The sequence below is a fragment of the Furipterus horrens genome, unplaced genomic scaffold (assembly GCF_987537825.1).
Source record: "Furipterus horrens unplaced genomic scaffold, mFurHor1.1.pri manual_scaffold_1, whole genome shotgun sequence".
Taxonomy (NCBI): domain Eukaryota; kingdom Metazoa; phylum Chordata; class Mammalia; order Chiroptera; family Furipteridae; genus Furipterus; species Furipterus horrens.
Genome location: NW_028327171.1, coordinates 216809881 through 216834438, shown reverse-complemented (window position 1 = coordinate 216834438; position 24558 = coordinate 216809881). Strand labels below are relative to the sequence as shown.

Sequence of the window (24558 nt, the reverse complement as noted above, 5' to 3'; positions counted from 1 at the left end):
ATCATCAGTACAACTAACTTTTAACAGTATGCTATTATACTTAAAAAATTAAATTAGACATTTATGTTATAAAGGCATAAAACTGGATTTTGAAAATTGTTTCAATTTACACTCTAGCCTAATGCAGAAGAACTTAAGACTAAACGAATTATTACTAAACGGATGCAAGCAATAGGTGGCCATTTACATTTGAGGACTTTAAGTCTGGGTGATGAAATGGGTACACTGAGTTTAACATGCTAGTACTGTACCACCGTTTGTGATGACGTTTGCAACTTTGATAAAGATTTTAAATAAAATAAACAGAAAGTTACGTGCTTCCCTATAGCCCACGCGGGCTCGCTCTCCCTGGTGAAAACAGGGAGAACACATCCAAGGGTCACGATGACGCCACAGAGAGGCACTGCCTGTATCAGCAGCAATTACCTTGGAAACGTAACAATGTACACATTTCAAAACCCGTTTGTCAGGCCTATGTCATTACATCACCATGCTGTTGCCACCACCTTCCCTAGGGGCCGGAGAGCGGTCTCTGCAGGAGGGACTCAGGCTTCCCAAGGGCGACCTGCAGGTCAAGAGGAGGAGGAAGCAGTCAGAATGTGCTGATGCGCCAGAGCCCACATCCCAGAGCAGGGTGCCCTTAGCGGTCAGCGCTGCTACTAACGCGCCGCTGTCATTCAGTTCGTTTACCGCGCGCGTCACACAGACTCCTTCGCCGTTAGGTTCCGTACCCCACTGAGCACATCACTCCACTCTTAGTCACTCAGCAACAGAAACAGGCCCCCAGATATTACACACACAGTGCACGAAAATAACCCTGTGCCGGAGTTATTCCATCTTTGCCAGCTGAGCTCTGACACGGAGTGGTGAGGCGGGGTTTCTGGGGCAAAGAGCCAGCTCATACCATTCTGACAGACGCTGGTGCTTCCACTCCATTCGCACGGGCTGTGCCAACAGCCACAGACCAGGCAGCCTGCCATCTGACGGGAGCAGCTTCTGGTTGAGGGGAGACCTGGCGAAACCAGCATCATTCACTGGAAAGGCTCTTCTGTTCCCCGCTGCTCCGCACGCCGCCTCCACCTCACGGGCACGCGCACCCGTGGGGCTGTTTCTGCGCCCTCTCCAGTTCTGCTGGTCTCTTCACCCATCCTTGGGCCAGCATCGTACTATCTCACTGCCACTTCCCAATGCATTTTAACATGTGCTAATTTCAATCTTTCTACTTCATTCTTAAAAACGGTCTTGGCTGCCCTTGACCTTGGAGAGAGTGGACATACTTACACTGCTGAGCCTTGTAATAGACAGAGACTATTCCCCTCAAATGAGAATTTCCTTACAACATTTTAGTTTTCAGGTAGAGGTCTTGAGTGTTTCTTATTTTTCATGCTACTGAAAGTATCTTTTAAAAAATCTGTCTAACATTATGGATAGTGCATAGAATCGCTATTTTATGTACCCTTTTTATCAACAACTCTTAAATTCCAATACTTTAGATATAGATTTCTCCAATTCAAATACGTGCAACTTTTCTTTCTTTCTTATTGTGCTGGCTAGAAGCTCTAAGTCACAACGAATAGAAGACTTTGGCAGATACATCCATACCCTGACCCTGTTCCTAAGGGGAAAAGCTTTCTACATTTCAGCATCAAGTATTAATTGTTTTTGGGGGGAGTTTTCCCAAAACATTTTTGCACATCGTGCTAGCAGAGACACTGATGGTCTTCGTTCTGGACTGTCCTTTTAAGAATGTACAGCGACAGCCTTGGAAGACAGAATGTGTCTCCCTTGAGAATGAAGGTCAGGTTAACTTACTGTCCAGTACAGTGCACACCTCCCTCTGTGACACAGGCCCGTAGGTCTGCCTGCAGCCAGTCACCGCACAATATTCCAGTTCCCTAGGCCTGGGGTCCTCCTGTAATTAATGCAACCCACTGTACGCGCAGGTATTTCCGGGCACTCGGTGGGCTGCCCTGTGAGAACCGAGGCTCAAGAACCTACACCAGGAAACGGTGTTCTGGCTACTTGCTGCGTGAAGAAGCTGTCCTTGGCCTCTGTCCCAGGAGTCTAATGTCTTTCGCCAGCATCAGTGAATCTACGGGAAGTTAACTTACTTGCAAGTAGCATCAAATCATGGACCCTGAGATTTCTCCTTGAGACGATCTATTTCTAGTTTAAGAATTGTATTAATATGGGTGATGAATTTTATAAAATCACTTCTCCACCTACTGAAATAATCAAGATGATTCTTCTTTTTCATTCTCTTCATATGGTAAGTTACATTGACTTTTCAAATGTAAAATAAGCCTTGAATTCCTGGAGTAGTCATTTGGTCATAACTTATTTAAAACAAGTTTGATTTAGTTTACTCTTTTCAATTAACTTTTGCATCTGTGTTCATCAGTTTGGTAATTTTCCATTCCTGTAATGCCTTCATTTTTGGTGTCGTGACTACACTGATTTCTCGGGCAGACTTTTTAAAGACTGATACTCCTTCTTTCTTAAATGTTTGGGGAATTCATCAATATGGGTATCTGATTTTATTTTGTGGAAAGGGTTTTATTTATAATTTAATTTCTTTAACAAAAGCAAGACTAGTTAAGATTTTCTGTATCATCTAGTGTCTGTTTCTGTTAAGTTGAATTATTCTAGGAAGTTGTCCAGTTAGTCTAAACATTTAAAACGTTGTCAAGTCATTCACAATTTCCTTTTATCTTTTTAACATCTGTGAGACCTGTAATGATATATCCTTTCTGAAAAAAGTTCTTCACCTCAGAGTCATTTGTGCCTTTTCACTTTTTGCTTAATCAGTTTCATCAATTTCACATTTCTTCAGGAATCAGCTTTTGGCTTTGCTGATCCTTCTCGCTGTGTGTTTATCTCATTGATTTCCACACTTCTTATATTTCCTTTCTTATACTTCCTTTGGGTTATTACTTTGAGCGATGAACTTCCCTTGCTAACGTGCGGTCGTTCTTCCTTTATGACAGACGTTTAAAGCTGCCCATTTCCATTTGCACGGCTCCACCGCACCCCTCAGGTTTTGATGTGGAGGGTTTTCATCATCATTCACTAAACCCCGTGTTCTCATTTTCATTACATAATTTCTTCTTTCACTTGCTGGTTCATTTCCAGAAATAGGGATTTCCAACTTATTTTTTTTATTATTGATTTCTAAGTTATTCAAATAGTAGACAGAGAACACATTCTTTCCTCAGTCCTTTGGTATGTATTTGAGGCTTATTTTATGGTCTGGAATATGGTCAAACTTTGTAACTATTGGGTAGGCTAAAAAGTCTGTATTTTTTTTCTGTTAAATAAAAGATACACTTTTAATTTTCATCAGTAACTTTATTGATTTGGATATTTTGAATATGTTGGCTACTTCCCGCTATAGTGGGGAAGAGGCCAGGGGGGCTGCTAAACACCTTTCAAGGCACCAGACAGCCCCGCAGCAGACAAGCATTTGGCCACAATGTCTGCAGTGCCGATCAAACCACTTCTGACACCTGCTCTCAGTCCCAGCACCTCCTCCATACACTGCACACGTCTTTGTTTCAGTTCCATTCATACCTTTCTTGAAATAATAAAGCATAATACGCTGCAAATGTTGCATATTTTCTTTCATCTTCAATATTAAAATGGCTGCACAAAATTTCACCAATTTCGATTTTTTAAAAATGCATGCTGATATGACAGCTGTCACAATACAATCTAACAAAACTGTTTCGAATGAAGTTAAAGACAACCAAGCGCTACTGGAGCCCCTGTACAGAAGAGAGTAAACCAACGTTTTGGCCAGCCCGGTATCTCAGGTGCCCTGCAGAGACCTGACTTCACGTTACTGTGCGCACTACGTTCTGTACAAGGTCCGATAAATCACGCTGGTCACTTGGAGTGTTCAAACTTCCTGTATCATCACTGCTTCTCCTAGTGGAGAGCTATGTTACTCTCCCGTTATAATTATAGACTTGCCCATTTTCCATGGTAGTTCTGTGTTTGCTTTATTTTAAAGGTGTTTTATTAGTTGTATACAAATCTGGAATTATTTATTCCTGGTTAACCGGTATTCATTCTTCTGTAATTTTAGTGTTTTAAAACCTACTTTGTCTGATATTAATATAGCAGGATGTTTTCCCACCCTTTATCTTTTGATATCCTAATGCTTTTTATAGATGCATCTCTAGAGACACTAAAGAGTTGGATTTTAAAAATGAAATCTGACAATCTTAAGTCATTTATAAAAATAGTTCATTCACATTGATATGTAATTATGGACATAACTGGGCTTTTATCATCTCAATCAATACTTCCTATTAGTCCTGCCTGTTCCATGTGTCCTTCTGCTCCCCTGTATGACCCGCTTTGGTACGCCGTTCCATCACGCCACTCCCTTCCCGCCACATCAGCTCTGGAAACACACGTCCTTAAACACTGTGGTGAGACACACCTGACACTGCGGTCCAGCCCCCACGCTGAAACGCCACGGACCACCGCGACCCCCCCGCCGCTGTGCTATGAACCGGACGACTCCGGGACCTCGTGTAAGTGGAATAAGACAGTATTTGTCCTTTGTGACCGGCTCATTTCACTTATCGTAACATCTTCAGGGTCAATCCAGGATGTAGTGTAAATCGGAATTTCATTCCTTTTCAAAGCCAAGTAACACCCCACTTTTTGTAGAGGCTGGATGTATCCACTCATCATCCCCAGAGCTTCCGCTGCTGCCCCCCCTGCCCCCCCGGCTGTGGGTGCTGCTGCTGGGAACACAGCCGTGCAAACGTCGGCCGGAGTCCCCACTCTCTCAGGTCTCCTGGCCCTGCACCCGGGAGTGGGACTGCTGGGTCACAAGGTAATTCCGTGTTTAACGTGACAAACTGCCACACCATTTCCCACACTGGCTACACTATTTTATGATCCCACCAGCAATGCACAAAGTTCCCAACTTCTCCAGATCCTCACCGGTACTTCTTATAAAAATAATAACCAATCCAACGGGTGTGAAGTGGTACAGTTCTGACTGCACCTCCCGCCTGATTAGTGATGAGTACATTTCCATGTACTTACCGGTCACTTGTGCATCTTCTTTGGAGAAATATCTATTTGAATCCTTTGCTCATTTTTAATTGGGTTATTTTTGTTCTTTATATATTCTGGATATTAACTCTTACCAGGTAGATGATTTACACATTTTCTCCCAAACTGTGGGCTGCCTTTTCACTGCTGAAAGTGTTATTTGACACACAACTTAATTCTGAGGAAGTCAAATCAGTGTCTTTTTTCTTTTTTTTTAATGTTATATCCAAGAAATCACTGCCAAATTCAGTGTTGTGGGGGTTTCCTGTTTTCTTCTGGAAGTTCGATAGTTTGGGCTCTCATGTCTAGGTCTTGATCTGTTGTGAATTAGTTTCTGTATATGAGGTAAGGCAAGGGTCCAACCTCTTTTTTTATATGCTTTTCAAAATTGTTCTTTTGCAGTGATCCCCCCAAGGACAACATGTGCCTCCTACACCTGCTGTGCTCCCAGCCCACACATGTGTGGGAGAGCGCTGACATGGTGGCCCCGGGACTGCGGTCCCTAGAAAGACCCGAGCCAGGCGGGCCCTTGGCTGGTGTCTAGGACCTGGGTCTGGGGAGGGTGCCGGCCAACCCCAGAAGTGGCAGGGGTGGCTTGTGGCACCCACACTGTACCGGCAGCCTGGTTTCCGCTGAACCGCCGCTCTCTGAGTCTGGGACATGGGCACATGCTCAGCAGCGGCTGCCTGTGTGCCCGGCCGCCAGTGAGAGCCCCGGGGGCTGAGTCTCTGATGAGCCTCCCCTGACGGACATCTCGTATGTGCTGTCCTAACTCACCCCTGGAGGAAATAAGCGCATCTTGTGTGGCTCCACTGGGAGAGACTCCTAGGAAGCTCGTGCCTGGCTTCCTCCAGGCATTATCCCATGAGCCCCTCTCTTTGCTCACTTGCCTTTGTAACCTTCCGCTGTCTGGTCGTAGCCACGAGTGGAACTGTACACGGAGTAGTGTAGTTCCCCCAGGGTGTCACCGAGCCTAGTGGGGTGCACGGGGGCCTCCCGGCAACCCGTGAGAGAGCCATCCCAGAAGCAGACCCTGCGGTCTCACCCGGGCCTCCTGACGACAGAGCCCCGCCCAGCACCTTGCTGCAACATGGCGAGGCCCTAAGCTAACACCACCCAGCGGAGCCGCTTCCAGATCCTAATCTGCAAACTATGCGATGATAAACATTTTGGGGTAACTCATTTTGCATTAATGAACTAATACAGGATTAAAAATTTTTATTTGGAAAAATAAAATCAATAGCTTGAATTTTTAAGTAATAGTTAAATATAAAAGATGTGATTGACTTACCCCTTACTGGTTCTTTTATTCTTAACTGGAAGCAGAGTTTTTCAAAACAGATGAAGTCATTTCCACAATAGTATTAATAGATAAGCCATTCAGAAAACCTTTATGATTTGTTCTTACTGCCTGAAGAGCGTCTATAATATGGTCTCTGTGCAAAAGAAAAACATGCATGAGCATCCATCCTTTCCAAAGTACGTGCATGCTCCAAATATGGCTACGCTATCGAACGGGGCTCCATTCTACACAAAGACTTTACAACCAGTGACAATACAACTGTGGCCATTACCTGCTAACGTCGGGATGTAACTCAGCAAGTCTCTTCATGATCTTGGTAAAGCTACGCAGGTTCAGTGTGTTTGGAGGCACGAATTGAATAGGTGCATCAGGCAACAGTTTAGCAGATTCGGTCTGTTCACGGTTCTTCTTGACGCCCTAAATAAGCATTTTAGAAGTTTTCTTAAAATCAGTAACCATTACACAGAGATGATCCAGCTTAGTTAAAATACATGTTGGAATCATAACAGTAAAACTGTAACAGTAATGATAGTAATAATTACAAATCGTGAGTTCAAAACTCCTAGGACTTCTGCTTTGACGGGATTATTTACACCCCGCAGGTTTCCTTGAGCTGGGCTCAGGGCCACGTACTAGAAAACCGCGAGCGTGTCCTCGCGCAGCAGCGACAGTCTGACGCTGCGCCCACACCAGTCGTCTCAACTGGGACTGCGCGTCTGAAGGGCTGCACCAGCTTTCCCCAGGGCAGGCCTGCCTGGCTCCTACAGACGGGGCGAGGTGAAGGCATGACATACAGCGGCTTCTCAGGCTTAGGGCCCAAAGGCACCCTAAGGACCCCCGCCTCTGACTTACTAACTGCGTCATGAACACACACCGCACCACGTGCGTGGGGGGGGGGGGGCGCAGCAGGGAAGGAAACCAGTGATATAAAACAGGGCCCTCCCCACTTATGTCCAACTGAAGAGGCAAAATCAAAATAATCAATTAATCACTACTAACCAGGCAAGGAGGCTGTAAGGTGTACGAAACACTGTAAACCCCACAGAAGTCCAACAAAGGGAGCACTGAGACCTTAAAGCCCCGATGAACGATCAGGACAAGATACATAAAGTGCTCCGTGTGCCACATCAGAATAGCACGTAGTTTCCTCATCTGCTGCTCCCTTAGCTCCCTCGCTACAGCTAAGCTCCGCAGCAGCACGGCTTCTGTCTGTCTGGTTCGCTCCTGCGTCCTGCCCAGTGCCCACAGTGGCGCACACAGGGGGCACGTCATAACTGTCTGTCAAATACATAAATGCTTGTGTACTAAACAGTTCAAATGATCGCTGATGCCACGGAGAGGATGGGTTTCCAGGAAAGGGCCCAGTTACTGGTAAATCAGGGTGACAGCTGCTGTTGACAGTACGTTCGCCATGCCAGGCACAGCTCTAAAAGTTTTCACAGCACCTGTGAAGCAGGAGTTATTCTATTATCTCCCCAGGAAGCTAAGGGAGCTCGGATGTCGAGTGTATGTAACCTGCTCAACCATATGATGAGTGCGGGCGGAGCCAGTTATGAATGTGTTATTCCTAATCACTGCTATGCGGCCTCTCGTTGTAGACAGTACGTATCCTCTAAGTGAACAGATATAATGAACAGATGTTGAGAATCCATGAAAAAGACAGGTGACGAGCAACGGCTGCAAACACGAGGAAGGCTGAGCCGTGATTTAACGAGCACAGAGGTAATGGGACCCCCCCTCCATGTGCTCCAAGATGACACCCCGCTACCCCAGCCCAGAGCGCCCTAGCTGTGCCACGTAACCTCCCCTCCGCCCACCCCATGGCCACTGCCCCAGCTGATGGAAGCAAGAGTGTGTGTTCCCCCGAACGAGTGAACACCAGAGTCACAGGCCGGGTCGGTACAAGTCCCTGTCCGAAGGATGAAGAATGAAGGACTGAAACAAAGCAAATGAATTCGTCAGATCACAGAAGCTGGAACTAAAAAGTAATGCAGTTAAAATCAGGCGAACGAGCCACATGGAGGAAGTCACGCGCTCACAGAGAAAGCCAACGCGCGGAGAGCGCAGAACGGAGCAGGCCGCGTCGGAGGGGCAAGAAACCTCGCCTACCGCCCGAGAGAGGGGGGGAGAAGCCAGTTCCCGGCCCCCACACCAGGCCCCCATGTGGCCCGACAGTACTCTGTCTCCATCTGACCTACTGTGGATTGAGGGCACGTACCTAAAAACTCGCCTTAAACATGGGTGTCACTGAGATGCAAGAGTTTCAAAAGGGGCTGATCAAGACTCAGGCTGGATGGTCAGAAAAAAGGTCAGCGGAGTAAGGACCAATGAAAAGGTCACTAGCGGTAATGAAAAATAAAGTTAAAATAAAATTCTGGAGACTAAAACTTGGGGAAGTTTGCCAACTTCAAAAGAAGGAAAAGTCAAGTGAAAACCCTGCGAGGACCAGGAAGAGGTGGGCGTGACCATGAGGGGGGAGAAGGGTCTGCCCGTGGGCGTGGAGCCACTGACACTGCAGAGAGGCCCAGGGAAAACGGAGCTGTGGGAAGGGCAGGGCAGAGTGCAGTCAGAAGGGACCCCTCTGTCTTCACCAACAAACACTTCTGTCATCCGTTTATTAAAAAAGGATTTACTCTGATCTACAGATTTAAAGTAATCCCAGTAAAAATCAAAGTAGGAGGTTTGGTAGATGCTAACGAGTTGAACTATGAAGTTTGTACAGAGAGACAAAGAGACTAGAGGAGCCAAGACAACTCTGAGAAAGAACAGACCTGGAAGGCTTATCCAACCTGACTTCAGGGCCCGCTAGAGCTGCACTCACCAGGGCAGTGCGGCGCGGGAGGAGACAGACAGACAGACGGACAGTAACAGATCTAGAAAAAGACCCACAGAGATACGGTCAATTGGTTTTTGATGAAGGTGTGAAGATCATTCAATGGAGGTGTGACAGTCTTCAAAACTGACGCTGGAATGATCTCACGGGTAAAACAAACACAGACACAAAGGGAACAACGGCCTCAACGCGCACCTCACACGTTACATAAAAACTCACCTCAAACCTTTGTGACCATGGGCTTCTTAGATACAAGGGCGAAAGCAGTTAAAAAAGACAAAAACTGGTAAGTAGTTCTTTATTAAAATTAAAAACTCCTGCTCTGATAAAGACACCTTTCTCAAGTGCATTCAGTGAGTGGAAGATGCCAGACTAACAAGGCCACACACTGTTTCATCCCCGTGACGGGACGAGAAAGGTAAAACTATCACAACAGGGGACAGAGCAGGGCACAGACAGGTGTCGGAAGGGACTACTCTGTACCTTGATGGTGCTCAATGTCTACAGTGACCCCTCCCTTATCGCGGGTATCACGTTCTAGACCCCCCTGCGGTAGGTGAGAATCTGCCAAGTAGGAACCTTACATTTATTTTAGTGTTTATATATATTTAAGGCTTTATAAACCCTTCCCACACACTTACAAACCGTTCCCACTCCCTTATTAACCTTTTCCACACTTTTATAAACACTACTTATGTTCTTAAACATATTCTACACTCTAAAACCTACTTAACTTTAACAACACACGTGTACAGTACCGCACAATCCCTGATACAGCGAAAAATCCGCAATCATTAAATATAATATTTAGAAAAACCCCGCGGTACAGTGAGGCCGCGATAAGCGAACCGCGATACAAGAGAAAAGAGGGATGACTTGGTGACCCTCCTCAGGCACTCTGCTTAAGTCAGACGGAGAAGAAAAACAAAGAAATCAGGACGTTGGGTATGAATTACCTGTTTGGGGGAGAGGGAAGAGCAAGGCAGCCTCATTCCTTACCGGGGCGTTTAAAGACAGAGGCGCGTGCGACAAAATGACCACATGCATCGGTGATGTAAAGACGAAGGCACGCGCGACACAGTGTCTACGTGCGTGATGTAACGGGTATGAGAAGGGTCAGCCGCGGTGAAAGGACGACGCGGCACAGCCCGTGATAAGGGGCAAAGGCTGCCAGGCCCCGGCCAACACCCCCATTAGCGAGGACCAGGCTTCCCTGCGGCCGGGTCTGCAGAGACCCGCACTGCCCCTTGGGAGGACCGGAGCTGCACAGAAGCAGGTCGGGGGGATCCCGGCTGCAAACCGCTCCGGTGAGCGCTCTCATTTCCGCGTCGGGACCCCGACGGCAGGGCCCTCGGCCCCACAAAGACTCTCGCCGCTGCGGGACCGCACACAAAGGTCAGGCACGGGCTCTGTCAAGAAAACCAACCTGGTCAAAGCGGGAAAAGTCACTGTCCTCCTCGGACGCCGGCTGCCGTGGCCTAGTCCTGGGCCACCCAGAAACGCAGGGCGCTGAGCTGGCGCCTGTGCTGCCGCTCTTCTCCGAGTTGTTCAAACCGGCTCTCCTTCCACTTCCGGAGGACGGCGGCCACGTGCACTCTCCGGGGCTTTTAACAGGTCGCACGTTTACTGCTTTGCCGTTTACTTCTACCCCGTTCATTTCTCTCACAGCAGACTTTGCATTGCTGTTTTTTTCAAAAGTAAGAGATGCATTTCTAGAACACAGCAGCAGAAAAAAGCATGTGACCTTAAGTGACTCCATTTCAGACAAAATTAAACACCTATTTTTAATAAACTTCAACCACAACTACAAATAGGATTGTTTCTTAATTGGTAAAGTTTTAATGTGTGAAATAAACAGCTACCAGTTTTAGGGATAAAACAGGAAAGACACTCCCACTGAGCTCTTGCCACTACTATCTGACACTTCCCAACGTTCTGGCAATGTTGAGAAACAGAAACCAGGAGCCTCCGTAGGACGCTGTAGGTGACACAGCTGACTCCCTAAACAGGTCACATGTGTGCGTCCTGTGACTTGGGGGCACCGCCCCATGCCAGGCCTTGCTTACTTAACCGGCACGGCCACAGAGCCGTGCTGCGCAGCAGGACAGGGCCGTTAGCCTCGCTCTACAGACCGAGCGCCGGAGGTGCGGGAGGGGTACGTAACTTGCCCGCATCTGCTCAGCAGGCCTGAGAGTCGGGAGCTGGCTCCGAGCCCCCGAGCTGCACTGCCACCACGACCCGGGGCCCGCGGCCAGCAGCTCTGCCACGTGCCAGCAGTGGCAAGGTGAGAAGTACGAGAGCAGGAGCTGACGGAGAGCAGCCGCCAGCGGTCCGTGTGCCCCCGCCCTGCATGGGGAGAGCCGACTGGGACGGCCTGGCCTGCCCCCCGCTCGGTCAGTGTCTAACTCAGGACCCCGGTGCAGAGCAGACACCTAGTGCGCGCACACGCGCTGAATGTGGTCAACAAACCTGTAATCAGGAGAATCATAAATGGAAATTTCAGAAACTTGGTACTTCTGGAAATGATATCTCAAGTCAGCCTAAAAGAAGAGAAATAAAAGTTTGTGAAAGGTAGAAAACAACAAATAATCAAAATAGAAATACCTAATGGATCTAAAAATGAAGCTTAAAAAATAAATCCTGGCGTACCTCAGACACTGAAGGGCAGAGACCGCCAACATGTACCGAATAAGCTTTATCTCTCTGGAAGGGTTCAACACTCTTGATTTCTGCTCACAGAAAAACATCCAACAGAAGATAACATTACAGTGATGCTTTTAAGAAAAGCTATGGAAATCGCTGAATACTTTTTATTGTCATAAAGCTTATTACAAAGCCATCAGCAATGCCAGCACGGCGTGGAGGCCAAGGGCCTGGGGCACAGGCTTAAGATCCCTGGGCCTTAACAATGTCACCGCAAAGAGGCTGGGTCGGTTGGTACTACGTCTCTTGTAGCTCAAAAATGGATCAGTAACACCTCGACAGAGCACCCGATTACGTCGGAAGGAAGACAGCGTCCCCCACGTGGGTCCGGGTCAGAGAAGTGCCGTCTAAGGCGCTGACGGCGCACAGGGCCCTGCCGCACCCCCCTGCTGCGGGCTAGGGCTCTCCATGCACATGCCTTTGCTGGGGAAAGTCGCACCCAGAAACCTTTATGCCAGACAAATATCAACAGCAGGTATATGGTGACGGACGGCACACAGAATAGAGGGAGGGGCGTAACCCTGGCTGCTGTGGCTCGTGGATTGAGCGTCGGCCTGCGAGCCAAGGGTCGCTGGTTCGATTCCCAGTCAGGGCACATGACCAGGCTGCACACCAGGTCCCCCGTTGGGGGCGCGAGTGAGAGGCAACCACACACTGATGCTTCTCTCCCTCTCTTTCTCCTTTCCCCTCTCTCTACAAATAAACAAAACTAACAAATAAATATTTAAAAAAAAAGAAAGGTAAAAAATATTAACATTGGTATTGTGGGTTGGAGACCCTTTAGGTAATTTTAATTTTCTTATACTTTTATAAATTTTATTGAAATTTCTTAATAGGCGTTATGTATACAAGTAGTAAAAATAAAACCATTGTTGTTATGTGGAATGAAAGAAAAGCGCCCCCAGCACGGAGGAGAACACCGAGGGAGCACGGCACGCCCCTGGGCACGAGGCAGCGGCAATCGCTGCAGTGCTGGGGGAGCTCCAAGCGTCCTAAGCAACGAAGGACCGTCTAACGACGAAAACACGCCTGAAGCAGCCAGTCCCGGCGCGGGCGCGCAAACACGCCGCAGCTCTCACGCGCGTCAGACGCAGTCCCGGGCCCCCGCCGCGCACGGCTGAGCTGCGGCGCCGAGGGAGAGGAGGCCCCGCTGGAGGCGGCCGGCCGGGCGGCCCGGAGCAGGGCAGGGGGACCGGGCCTCTACCTCCTAACTGAACCCTGGACTTAAGCTCTCAGCAGACAGCTTTCTGACAGAAATGAACATTGTAAACTGATTTACCCTTTAAAAACCTGACCTCCAAACAGCTAATTTTCTCATTTTCTATACTTTAAAGGGAAGCCCCAAACAGGACTAACACGCTAAGGCAGTGAGTCCCGCAGTAACACAGAGGACAGTGAGCACCGTTTGAAAAGGAGCCGGGCTGGTCTCAGCAAGCGGTGAAGAACCCACCGAGCGGGAGCTCCGGGCGCCGTCCGCCTCGCTCTGCCGGGCGCCCCTGGGCCCCTGAGCACTCGGCCCCCGCCGGGCTCTCTCTGGCATCAAACCAGTCTTCACTCGCTTCTCGGCAGCTGCTGTAACCTGAGAAATCAGACACAAACAGCTCTAAGGCACGTGTTCACCCCTGTGAGAAGTCACCTAGAAAGCTTCTCAGCATGAATCAGCATGACAATTATTAATTTTATGTATAAACATGAAAACAAGTATTAGCAAAACAGAACCAAGACAAATCCCTGAGAAGGGACTTTCAGCAACCCCTGAAAAACAAGGACTTTTCAGCCCAAGTGATCTGCTTCCCAGTTTTCCTTTAACACCGATTCCTAGCCTTCTTCTTCTGATTTTTAAATTACCCCTTAGTACAGAGAGACCAGTATTATCTTCCTACACACTAATAGTAAATGTCTTTAAAAGGGGATTGCAGGGCACTTCAGCTCTTTAATTCTTTAAAAGTTGCATTTATGATCTTTTTGGAGTGATCATAATCTCTTTTCACATCTTTACTCACGGATGACAAAATAAGACCTATCACACACAATGTACAGAAATACACACTGGGGAGAAGAATTCTCAGACTGGAAACCCTGACCCAGAAGAAACAAGTGTCTGCGTTGTTGTTCGGCGCCGTGCGGTACCGCACTGAGGGGCCTTGACGATGTCGGGTGCGTGTAAACAGGAGATACTCAGCTTTCATGGTCAGAATGACGCCCTTCAGCCAACTGAAAGCATTTACTCTGATTTAGAGAACGGGCCCCAGGGGTATTCTGAACCTCACTGCTTCCCAGCAACGACACAGACAGTACGCTTTTATACTGACCTTTGTCATCAAGGTTCAGTTGACTCAAGTATCCATTTATGTCACCATTTTTAAAACCATCTTCCTTGGGTGACATTCTTTGATCAGGATGACTTTTGTCAGCTAATAGAGAGGCCTGAGGATTAAAGTGATAAAAACGACGAGTCAGGACTCACAGCTACGTGCCCTTCCCCTGCGCCGCCCCCCGCTGCGGCGCGCCCAGCGCCCAGGCGCCAGCACCGACTCCCGTCATTGAGCCAAGGTGGCACGCACGCACCAGGAGTAATCCAGATGATTTTTTTGAGATATACACACAAGTATTTTTCACATTAACATTTAACAGTCATATATTTAATGTGGCTTATGCATACCTTGTATTTATGGGAAGTAATATTTATTTCCCAAACGTAATAGTAACTAAGCTACTCTTTACAAGTTTATTTAAAAAGGAGATTGTTTAAAAAGTAGAAAGCAAGTAACGCTTGACGTAACGTATGGCTGGGGAAAACTGAAGACGGTACGTGAGTGACTAAGATACTCACGCTGCACCGCACGGCACTGGCTTCCATGCGGAGTGTTAATGAGACAGGTGTTAAAATGTAATCGCAACTTAAAAGTATGGTTTTATTGCCAAAGCTTAGATTATAAAAATTAAGTACATCTGCATCTTGCAGTTTAATAAGTAATTTATTTTCCTTTCCCAAACAGGCGGGTTATACCATTGCTCCCGTTACGATGATGAAACACGACCTCGCTACGACACTAGTTATCATTACATAGACGAGCTATCTAACCGAACTACGTAAGACACTTAAGGGTACCGATATGTTTTTAGATCTGTTAACTCTTTGTGCATAATGGAGCTGAGAAGAACAACGGAATAAATAAACTGCTAAAGTAATTTACTTTTAATCATTTGTTAATATAAAAGGATACAAATCTATCAAGTATTTCACTTTTGGCTTTGGAATGCATCTTATTACGCAAGACTACCCAAATAATATAACCTAGAGTTAAAACCAAAGTCAGAAAGGAGAAATAAACACCAGTTGTCCTTGATAACGAAGTATAATTTATGATTCTCTATCCCTTCGCAATCTGTGGTGACAAACATGTCCCTGAGACGGAGAGGCCAGGAAACCCTGTGTCCCTTCTCAGCAGTCACACCCCTCAAACAGCAGCCCCAAGAGGAAGCCCGCTGAGTGAAAAGAAGGGTGTGAGGAATCCTGCAAACTCGTTTACTTTGCTTAAGCCATAAAATCAAAGAAACACACTGACGAACTATTTAAAAAACTCACTTGAGAATGTGTCTTTTTTAGGCTTGAAGAAATATCAACATCATGTATAGGTTGATTCTCTATTTCGGAATCTGCTCCTGAAAAGCTAAACATAGAAACATTAAAGAATTTGTTAATGTTCTAAATAAGGACCAAAACAGAAAACTTAAAATTAACTAAATTAAGAAATTTTAAAGATCAAATGAATTCTAAATTAGATGAAACCATGACTTACACATGTGGTTCTTTCTTCACTAGCTGGAAAGACAGAAAAAGGAAAAAAAATGTTTTAGTTTAAAATGTCTTATCTAAATAAAGTAAAAATTTCATTCCTAAAACATACATACATACCCTGGAAGCCAAAGCAGAGAAGGCAGATAATAATTTTGATTCTACCGACAGAGGGGGCAGCTCTTCCAGTGGGACGCCCTTGCTTATTTTTTCTTTCAAACTCACGTATTTAACTTTTAAGTCTCCCAAAACAGACAGTAGTGCTGATCCTAATTCCTTCTTTGTAGGATTAGTTGATAAATCCCTGTTCAAAAGTTGAGTTCACAAAAGTGGTTTAAGCTAAAGTCATCCATTTAACACTAATATATACTTAGTTCTCAGATCTTTAAAATGTTAAAATATGTTTAGTAAAAGAAAATGAACTATTGAAACTGTTTTTCTAGACTCGGTACCAGCAACTCTGAGTATACATGCCAGAGCGCGCGTGACGGGATGTCACGTGAGACCCTGCGGCTGCCCTCGCCCGCACTTGGACTCTAGGAGAAACATCAACCCCACCCTTGTCCCGGACGCACCAGCCCGACACACACTGCTGTCCCTCCGTGAAACTCTAACGCGTTCCTTCTAGAAGTCTAGCTACAGTCAACCCCTCAGTTTGTCCTTCAAAAAGGAAAACTGAAGACGTTTTCTGGAATAAATTGAAAGCCAGTGACATGTTTCTAAGATGACACAGATGTAATGCTAACAGTCACCTGTCCGGCCCCTCGCTGTTCTCCATCACGAGTCTGTAGATGTCACTGCACTGGCGGTGGCACATCTGATAGTGGATGTTCAGAAGGTGCAGCTCTGCCCTGACGGCTCTCTGCATGACCTTCTGACAGCACTTGGCTGGTGAATTCTTCTCCAGCTCTTTGGAAAGTTGAGGTTCCCTTTGAAATAAAAGACCAGGTTAGGTAAGATACCAAATATTTTTCTGTGTTAACAATGTGCCTCTAGAAACAGATTTTAAGTTACTTACATTTCCTTGTGAAGCTTAAATCAACTTCTACTAAACATGGATGGGCTATAGGAACACATTATAGTCATGGAAAACAAGGATGTGAAGAATCAAAGCTAAGAATATTCCTTCTAGACCTCAAGGAGGTAAACAACTCTAGAATTCATTCTTTCTTCTCTGAAAAAGGATTCTAAAGGAAAGTACTGACTTCATCCAAAATCAACAGGCTTTCAACCTAAATCAAGCTTTGGCCAACATTTTTAAAAAGTTATAAGCATTCTGGATGGAAACTGTCCTTAAATGTGTTTTTTTTTAAGAGAAAATAGACATAATAGATACCTTTCTTAATAATTAAGGGTCTTTATTATATGCCAATATTTTGCTGTGTTATTTTATCAAAAACCTCAAGTCTCTACATTTTCTGAGTGTCAACAGTTCTTGCTACTAGCTGCCGCTTCTAGTTGTTGTCAATCCTCGTGTCAGGAAACCCACTCTTCATTTTATAGTACTGACAACCAGGTAAGCTCAGAGGAATGACAGGAACATGAAGGAGAAACTAAATGACCTCGGAGCGTGAAAACTGAGCTGGCTTCTCAGAGATGTCCTCTGTCCTCCTTCCCCCACCTCCCGGTCCCCCACTGTGTTCTGAATTATAAAGGTATCTAATAAATGGAAAGTAAATTACACAATGAATTAAAATCAAGATTAAAGTAGCCTAGTGAAAGAGGCTACTTACTTACTTCCTCATACATATGACATTTTCCGAAAGTGCTATTTTGTTTTGGTCTACAGGGGGATCAAAGGAAAGAAAACTGAGTAATTAAGTCACTATGGATTTGGTTTGAAAAAAGATGCCATGAGTTTCTAAAGGAATTATTGGGACTGAAACCTCAGTAAGTGAGAAAGCTTTAACATCGATATTATCTTAGTATTCTTTTGTTTGAAGGCAAATGGCTGAAAGCAGATGATCTCTTACGGTCCCATTCTATGTGGTTAAGTACCCCACAAAAAGCAAATTACTATTCTGGTTGTTTTTTAAGCCCTGGCTGGTTTAGCTCAGTGGATTGAGCGTCGGCCTGCGAGCTAAGTGTCGCTGGTTCGATCTTCCAGTCAGGGTACATCAGAGAAGGAAAACTCTGACTCCAAAAAACCTCCGCTGCCTTGTGGCATACCTCTTCAGGGGAAAGGCTAAGGGAGTAAACCCCGACAGAAAATCCGGAGCCGGAGTCCCTAAGGCGGTTTGACGTTGTAGTCAACACCGGCAACTCCTGCGGCGCACCTGAAGCCAAGCTGTATTGACTCCGTCTTTCCCTTGGACCCTTCAGCTGCGAAGAGAGGGGGGGTCTGCTGCATGGGCAACAGCAGACCCTCCATATCACCCTGCCCAGGCTCTGTAGCTTCAGCATCATCGCAAGATGTCGATTCAACACGGGAGGAGACAGATACCATGTCACTCCCGAGTCGGACTGCACAGCCATTCTCGGCGGTGCAGATAGACTCTTAAGAAGCTACACCATCGTCTCTCAAGACGGACGGCTGCCGACGGGATTCTGGTTGTTTTCCCACGTGTATCTGCAAGCTTATGCATCTAACTTACCTCTCAGGATGTTTCTTTACGTCTGTAATAGCCAGTGTTTTTCTTAATTCCAGGGAATGCTGCAAACATGATTTAAAAATCAGATCAGAGATATATGACAGACACCACGTGTTCTATCTGGACTTCTGAGCTGGCAGAACGTACAACCCAATTGCTAATGGGCTTGGTGGCAACAGCGGCCCCCAGGAAAGGACGGGGCCGGCAGCAACCCGCCCGCCTTCCCCCTCCACCCAGCGTTTTCTCACCAGCACCCCAGGAACCCCTGCTAAGCTTCGACCCACGTTAGCACCCACTGCCTCTTCATGAAGCCAGACACGACGCTAGGCCTAGCCACACCGGCTTTACCTCAGGGTTTAAACTGTCGGCGGAGAAGGCCTCTCCCGGGGGTGCTCTGGTCGCAGCCCTGCATGCGTCTTTGCGGCCGCGACAGTGCGACCAGTCCGTGTTACAAGCCACACTCCTCTGCCTGCCCCGCTGACACTCGCCAGGCCGCTTCTTACTCATCATGGTGATGTCCGTGTTGCTGGGCGTGGACACCAGGGACGGCCGCGCGCTGGTCGCCCGGCTAGTAGTGAAGCAAGCCCTGAAGTCGGAGCTGACGTCCACGGCCTGGCTGACGGCGACGGTGCGCTCAGCGCCGGACAAGAGCGCGCGGTGTGCCGCGCTGCCGTCCTCTCCTCCTGCCCGGCTGTCCCTGACGCCAGCCCCCGGGGGAGCAGCAGCAGGGCCAAAGGTGCAGTCAGGGCTGTCGGGCAGGCTTCTGTAACACGAGAGCTCACAGGCAGAGGTGGCCAAACCGTCACAGACAGAAGCACAGCAAGCCCAACCGTCTTCACAGTGTGGCAGTGACGTCTCCGAAGCTTTGTCCTGTGGCGACATGCTAGGGTTTTCAAGGCGTTGTGACATTTTGTCCTCAGCAGCTGCACCCGCACGAAGACCTTTGGTCTCAGTCACCCGAGACTTCGTTTTGCCAGCACACAGTTGAGTCTTTAATGCTTGCTGGGGGTTCAGGAAACGACTGTCGGGTTGAGAGTCCCGGTTTTCAGGAGGGCTGCTCCGTGGCACGGCGCCGTCAGATGCCGCGTGGCACGTCAGACTGGCCTCTTGCTCCTTACCCTCTTCCTGCTTCGGTTTATGCCGTTCTCTGGACATAACAGAGCCCTGAGATTCAGAGACATGGGGTGAGTCTTCCTGTTCACAAACATCGAATGAGTCTGAAGAGATGCTAGAACTACTTTCCAAGTTAGCGTGCCCCATTTCCGGGCTGCCAGCACGTCGAACTTCATAACTTGAATTTCTTAAGCCGGTAACTTCCAGATGAGATATGTCTGACGTTTCTGTTCGGTCAGAGGAGAAACGGCTGCTCCAGTGCTCCCCCACACTGTGGTACTCCTGCTGCGAGTCTTCGTCTGTGTCACGCGTGTGAGCGTCTTCAGCAGCTTCTTTATAATCGTCATCTGAAATTTTGTAGCTTCTCTCTAAACCAATAATCTCATTAACTTTATGTTCCGAAATATCAAAAAACACCTTTCTGTTGTGCGCTTCAAAATCTAATTCTGAATTTAAAAGAATAAGACTTTCATTCTGTAGTTTTGACTCTGAACGACATATAGAGTACGTTTCATTCCAGAAAACATAGTCGATACTGTCTTCGAACTCCCCTGACTGGGAGCAAGGACTCGCAGTGTTCGCACCTGCACTCGCGGTGAGACACGGCTCCGGTGACTCTGTTCTGTCAGCACCGCTCATCTCTTTGTCACTGGCAGTCTGTTCGAGTGCCAAGGAGTCCCAGTTATCGTTATGCAAAGTCAATTTGGCTTCATTGCAACCACAGGAAGATGACAAATGTCCTTTCTCAGGATTAGAAGGCTTATCTGATTTAAAAAACAGGATAAAATGTTAACAGCAGGCACATTACAGATTCTAAACAGTAGAAAAGAACTCAGATGTGATCTGATCCGAGCTCTTCCCAATACAGAAATACTTCTACATCATCCACGAAAATACCCCGTGTGGTTGCCGCCATGCTGAAGCCCGAACCCCAATGTGACAGTAACTGGAGACGGGGCCTTCGGGGGGTAATCAGGGCTGGACGAGGTCGTGAGGATGGGTTCCTCAAGATGGGACAGGTGCCAGAGAGCTCGCTCCCTCTCTCTTTCCCTGCATGTGAGGGGGACACTGCAAGGCGGCGGCCGTCCTCAGGCCAGGAGGAGCGCCCTCATCAAGGCCTGGCCGTGCGGGCACCCTGACTTGGGTTCCAGCCTCTAGAACCGCGGGAAAAGAACTACTTTGTTACGGCGGTCCCCTCTCAGCGGCAAGGAGTAACTGAGCCAAGCAGTCCCAGCTGCAGGCACAGTCGGAACTAGGAAGGACGACGAGGGGGTGCGCTCGAGTGTGCACAGTGCCCTGGCGGCCCCACGTGAGAAGGCACACGTGGATGGAACACAGGTCACGTGTGCCGACAGAGCCGCGGTGACGAGCAGGTGAGCACGTGAGAGGAAAGGGGAAGCCGGATTCAGAGGGAACGGGACATGTAAGATGCGTTCCGAACCACGGTCACCGCAGGCCGACCACGCCGCTCCCAGGGCGCTGTGAGCCCCTGGGTCTGCAGCAGGACAGCCGCAGGGGAGCGATGGAAGCCGAGGATGGGAGGAGGGCCTCTGGCAAGGTGCCAGGAGCGTGGCTCGTCCTCTGAAGCCCCAGAGGACTGCGTGGTCACGTGAAGGGAGTGAGCGCGGACGCCTCGGGCACCAGTAAGAACGGAGGCAGGAGGGGGCGACCGGGGCAGACAGACCAGGGCGCAGGCGTGGGACTGAGTGAGGCGCCGGCACGGAAGCCCCACAACGGACAGGACTCGGGGGCTGACTAGGAACGGCAGCGAAGGGAGAGAGGGGGCTTAATGGCTTTCAGATCTACATGTTTTTCCCAAGAACACGGTCAGAAACGAGTGTTACAGTAAGGACCAGCAGACAGGCCCTGTCTGGGTAGCTCACTTGGTTACAGTGTCGTCCCAACACACCGAGGATGTGGGTTAGACCCTCGGTCAGGGCATGTACCAGAATCAACCATTGACGCCTAAGTAAGTGAGCAACAAACCAATGTTCCTCTCGCTCTAAAACAATAAATAAATAAAAAGATCCAGTAAACAATACAGACATGTATGTGAATAAGTGAAACAAATTTCACAAGACAGTAACTACTCCAACTATGTCTGATGCATTCTGCTATTTTCTGGTCTGTTTTATTTTATTAAAGAGAAGCGGATCTCAATCAGCCAAACTGGTTTCATGACTCACCAGCTGGCGACAAGGAGGCTCCCGACTTGGTATGACGGCTGAGTGGGAGCACTTGGCGAGAGAGGACAGGGGCTTTAGGAGGAAGAGCTGACTTAGAGGACAAAGGGGAAAGTGTGTTGGGGGGAGAAGATCATGAGTTCATTTCTAGGCATGAGGAGTCTGAAGTCAGCAGGAAACACACAAGACGCGAATGTCTAATACAGCTATTTGCCGCCAGTGGCTGCAAGAATGTCTAAAGCATGCACTACCTGTTTAGTCAGGGGCACTGACCTCTCTTCCCTTAGGCTGTCAGATAAAAAATGACGCCACCCGACAAACCTTAGCCTGTCTCGAACCATAAGTACATAGGTCATGTAATACAGTCGCATCTTATTGGTCACGTTTTAAAATAAGGTTGTATCTGATTGGTTTATTCTTGGTACCAGAAATCTTCATATACATGGACAGGCATCTGAATTTTTAAAAAGTCCCTTTTTGATTTTGTAAATCAATCGAAATTATACCTATTTTTTTGTCAGATGAGCAAAAATATATTTTTGGTGCGCTGCAACATTTTAGTAATTAGTTCATGTGAGCCAGGAGAAGGGAAAGGCTGAAAACAGCCGGCTTGGTACGCTGTTATAAACACGGGGATGGAGCTCAGGGGAAGCAGCAGTGGCTTCGGTTACCAACTCATGGCCTGATTGTGTTTTTCTTAGAGGTTTGTATAGATGTTCATTTTATATTCTGGATACTAGTTCTTCGATTTTCTTACCTATAAAATGTATTGTTTATCTCTTACTTTGTATAATATCATACTACGGTCTTTAAGGTTGTTCAGTGAGATGGATCAGTCCTTTGCTCTCTGACTTCTAGCTTTTGTCTCGGTGGTCTTTCCCACCACATGGTTATAAAATACTCTGTAACTTATTCTGTGGGTGCCACCCAGCCTCTCTACACCATGCATTTTCTCCCTAGCATAAGGCAGGAATCTAACTTATTTTTTTCTCAAAATCTAAGGTCAATTATATTAATTCCATTATTCCCCCTTCTGACTTAAAATAGCATTAATTTTTTTCTAAAGTTCTCTTAATAGTTAAAACCACATTTAACCAAAAGCACAAACTTTTCGTCATCTTGCCTTTCCTGCTCTTGCTATTCCTTGATCTCCCTCTACCGCTACTACAGAAAAAGAAACTCTGGATTTGTGGGAAGACAAATTACATTCCACTTGGGTAGCAGCGAACCGCCCGCCCATTTCCATTTAAGACAATGGACCCACCAGCAGTTCCCAAAGGCCTGGCGGCACAGGTTGACCTCGTCCCCTCTAATCCACTTCACTGAGCAGCCCTGGGCAGGCTGCCCAGAGTCACCAAAAGTCACCTGAGTGGCTGTGCCAAGCTAAAGCTTGCTGAACCTTACACTCCTGGGAAGGAAGCTTAAAAAGCAGCAGCACTGAGGGGACTATCTGGGCCAATCACAGTTAGCGGCTCTCTCCACCCAGAACAGAGCCGACCGGCCTGTGCCTTACCTTTCTGGTGGCTTCCTCCTTTACTGTGGCAGCCTTTGCCAGGAGCTAGCGCCACCACTGCAGGGGCCTGCATCTCTCAGGGATGTACAGTCTGGAAGAGGTATAAATATTGAGCTATTATTATATTCAGAATTACATTTAAGAATACTTGAAAAACAAGGATTTGACAAGGCAGAGTCTAATATAAGAGGGCTAATAAAATTGGTAGAACATTTGAAGGGCACAGAGGTGTCATCGTCCTATGTACAGTGTTTCTTGTATCTCTTATCTTCTTCAATAAATGTCTCTTCCTATTTCATGGCTGGATACCTTCTGGACAGATCGTGTGTGTCTGCGCGTGCGAGCGCGCATGCACATGTGTGTATTTTTAAAGATTTTATCCTCACCCAAGGACATGCTCACTGATTTTAGAGAGGGGAAGGGAGGCAGAGAGCGGGAGGGAGCAAAGCATCAATGCAAGAGGGAAACAGCGATCGGCTGCCTCTCACACGCGCCCAGGCCTGGAAGCAAACCCCCCACCTTTGTGTTTACCAGACGACGCTCCAACCAGCTGAGCCGCCCGGCTGCGGGACGGGTGCGTTTTCACACAACCTGTTCGGAGTGCCCGTGACACACTCACACTGAAACACACAGTTGGGAGCCTTGGGACTTATCTGCACTGAAGTATTCAACTCTCAATTTAATGCTTCAAAAATTCCTTCCAGCTAATAAAAGGACTGGAAAAAATTCTGGCCTAATGATATTTTTCCTGCCATGAGCCTGGCTACAGGTTAACCTTTGGGGTTATGAACTTTCTGAAGATTTGATAAAAGCCACACAGTTAACGTCCCTGAGGAACTGCAAAGACACACGTTAACTTAAAGGATCTACTCCTCCAAAAGTTTTGTAGTAAGTCCAGACTTAAGAGATTGTATTTAAGTCAGTAATGACCCTACTCTGTGAATGTCAGGTAAATATTTAAGATAAAGATTAAAAGAAAGTTCATTAAAATAACTGACATTAGGCTAGATCCGTGGTTTTCTTACTTTTTGGACTCCGGAACTCCTCACATTCTTAAAAGTGTCGGGAACCCCAAACAGTGTTTGTTTACATGAGTAATGTCTATTAACAGCTATATATTAAATAATAAAATAAAAAAATTGAAAAATTTGCTATTTATTCATATAAGATAATAAGCCTATTACTTAACATAAATGCCACTTTAAGTTAAAAAACATTTTCAAGAGCGCAGTGGGAGCAACATTCCCATCTCCCAAGCGTCTTCTCGCGCCCGCCCCCCACGCAGCTCTCGCCCCCCGCGGCGCCCGGGTCACAGGAACCGCCCGCGAAGGGCCGGCCGCGCTGCGGCAGTAAGAGCCCCGCAGGGCCACGCGGAAGGCGGGCCTACCGCCCACACTGCAGAGCGGGGCCTCCCAGCTCCCCGAACACACACACCGCCCGCTTCAGA

General features: G+C 47.3%; 1 protein-coding gene across 1 annotated transcript; it reads right to left on the bottom strand.

The window, feature by feature from the left end:
- Nucleotides 1-340: 340 nt before the first annotated feature.
- RBM44 (RNA binding motif protein 44) lies at nt 341-23184 on the bottom strand. The gene is made up of 16 exons (XM_090288522.1): nt 23112-23184; nt 18642-20179; nt 18306-18364; nt 16464-16640; nt 15828-16015; nt 15716-15734; nt 15502-15586; nt 14225-14339; nt 13363-13491; nt 11859-11941; nt 11679-11749; nt 10636-10921; nt 8968-8979; nt 6648-6784; nt 6365-6509; nt 341-565 (listed from the first exon to the last, which is right to left on the bottom strand). Exons 1-15 carry the CDS (start codon nt 23182-23184, stop codon nt 6386-6388), a joined length of 3096 nt encoding a protein of 1031 aa, XP_090144648.1. The 3' UTR covers nt 341-565; nt 6365-6385.
- Nucleotides 23185-24558: the final 1374 nt, after the last annotated feature.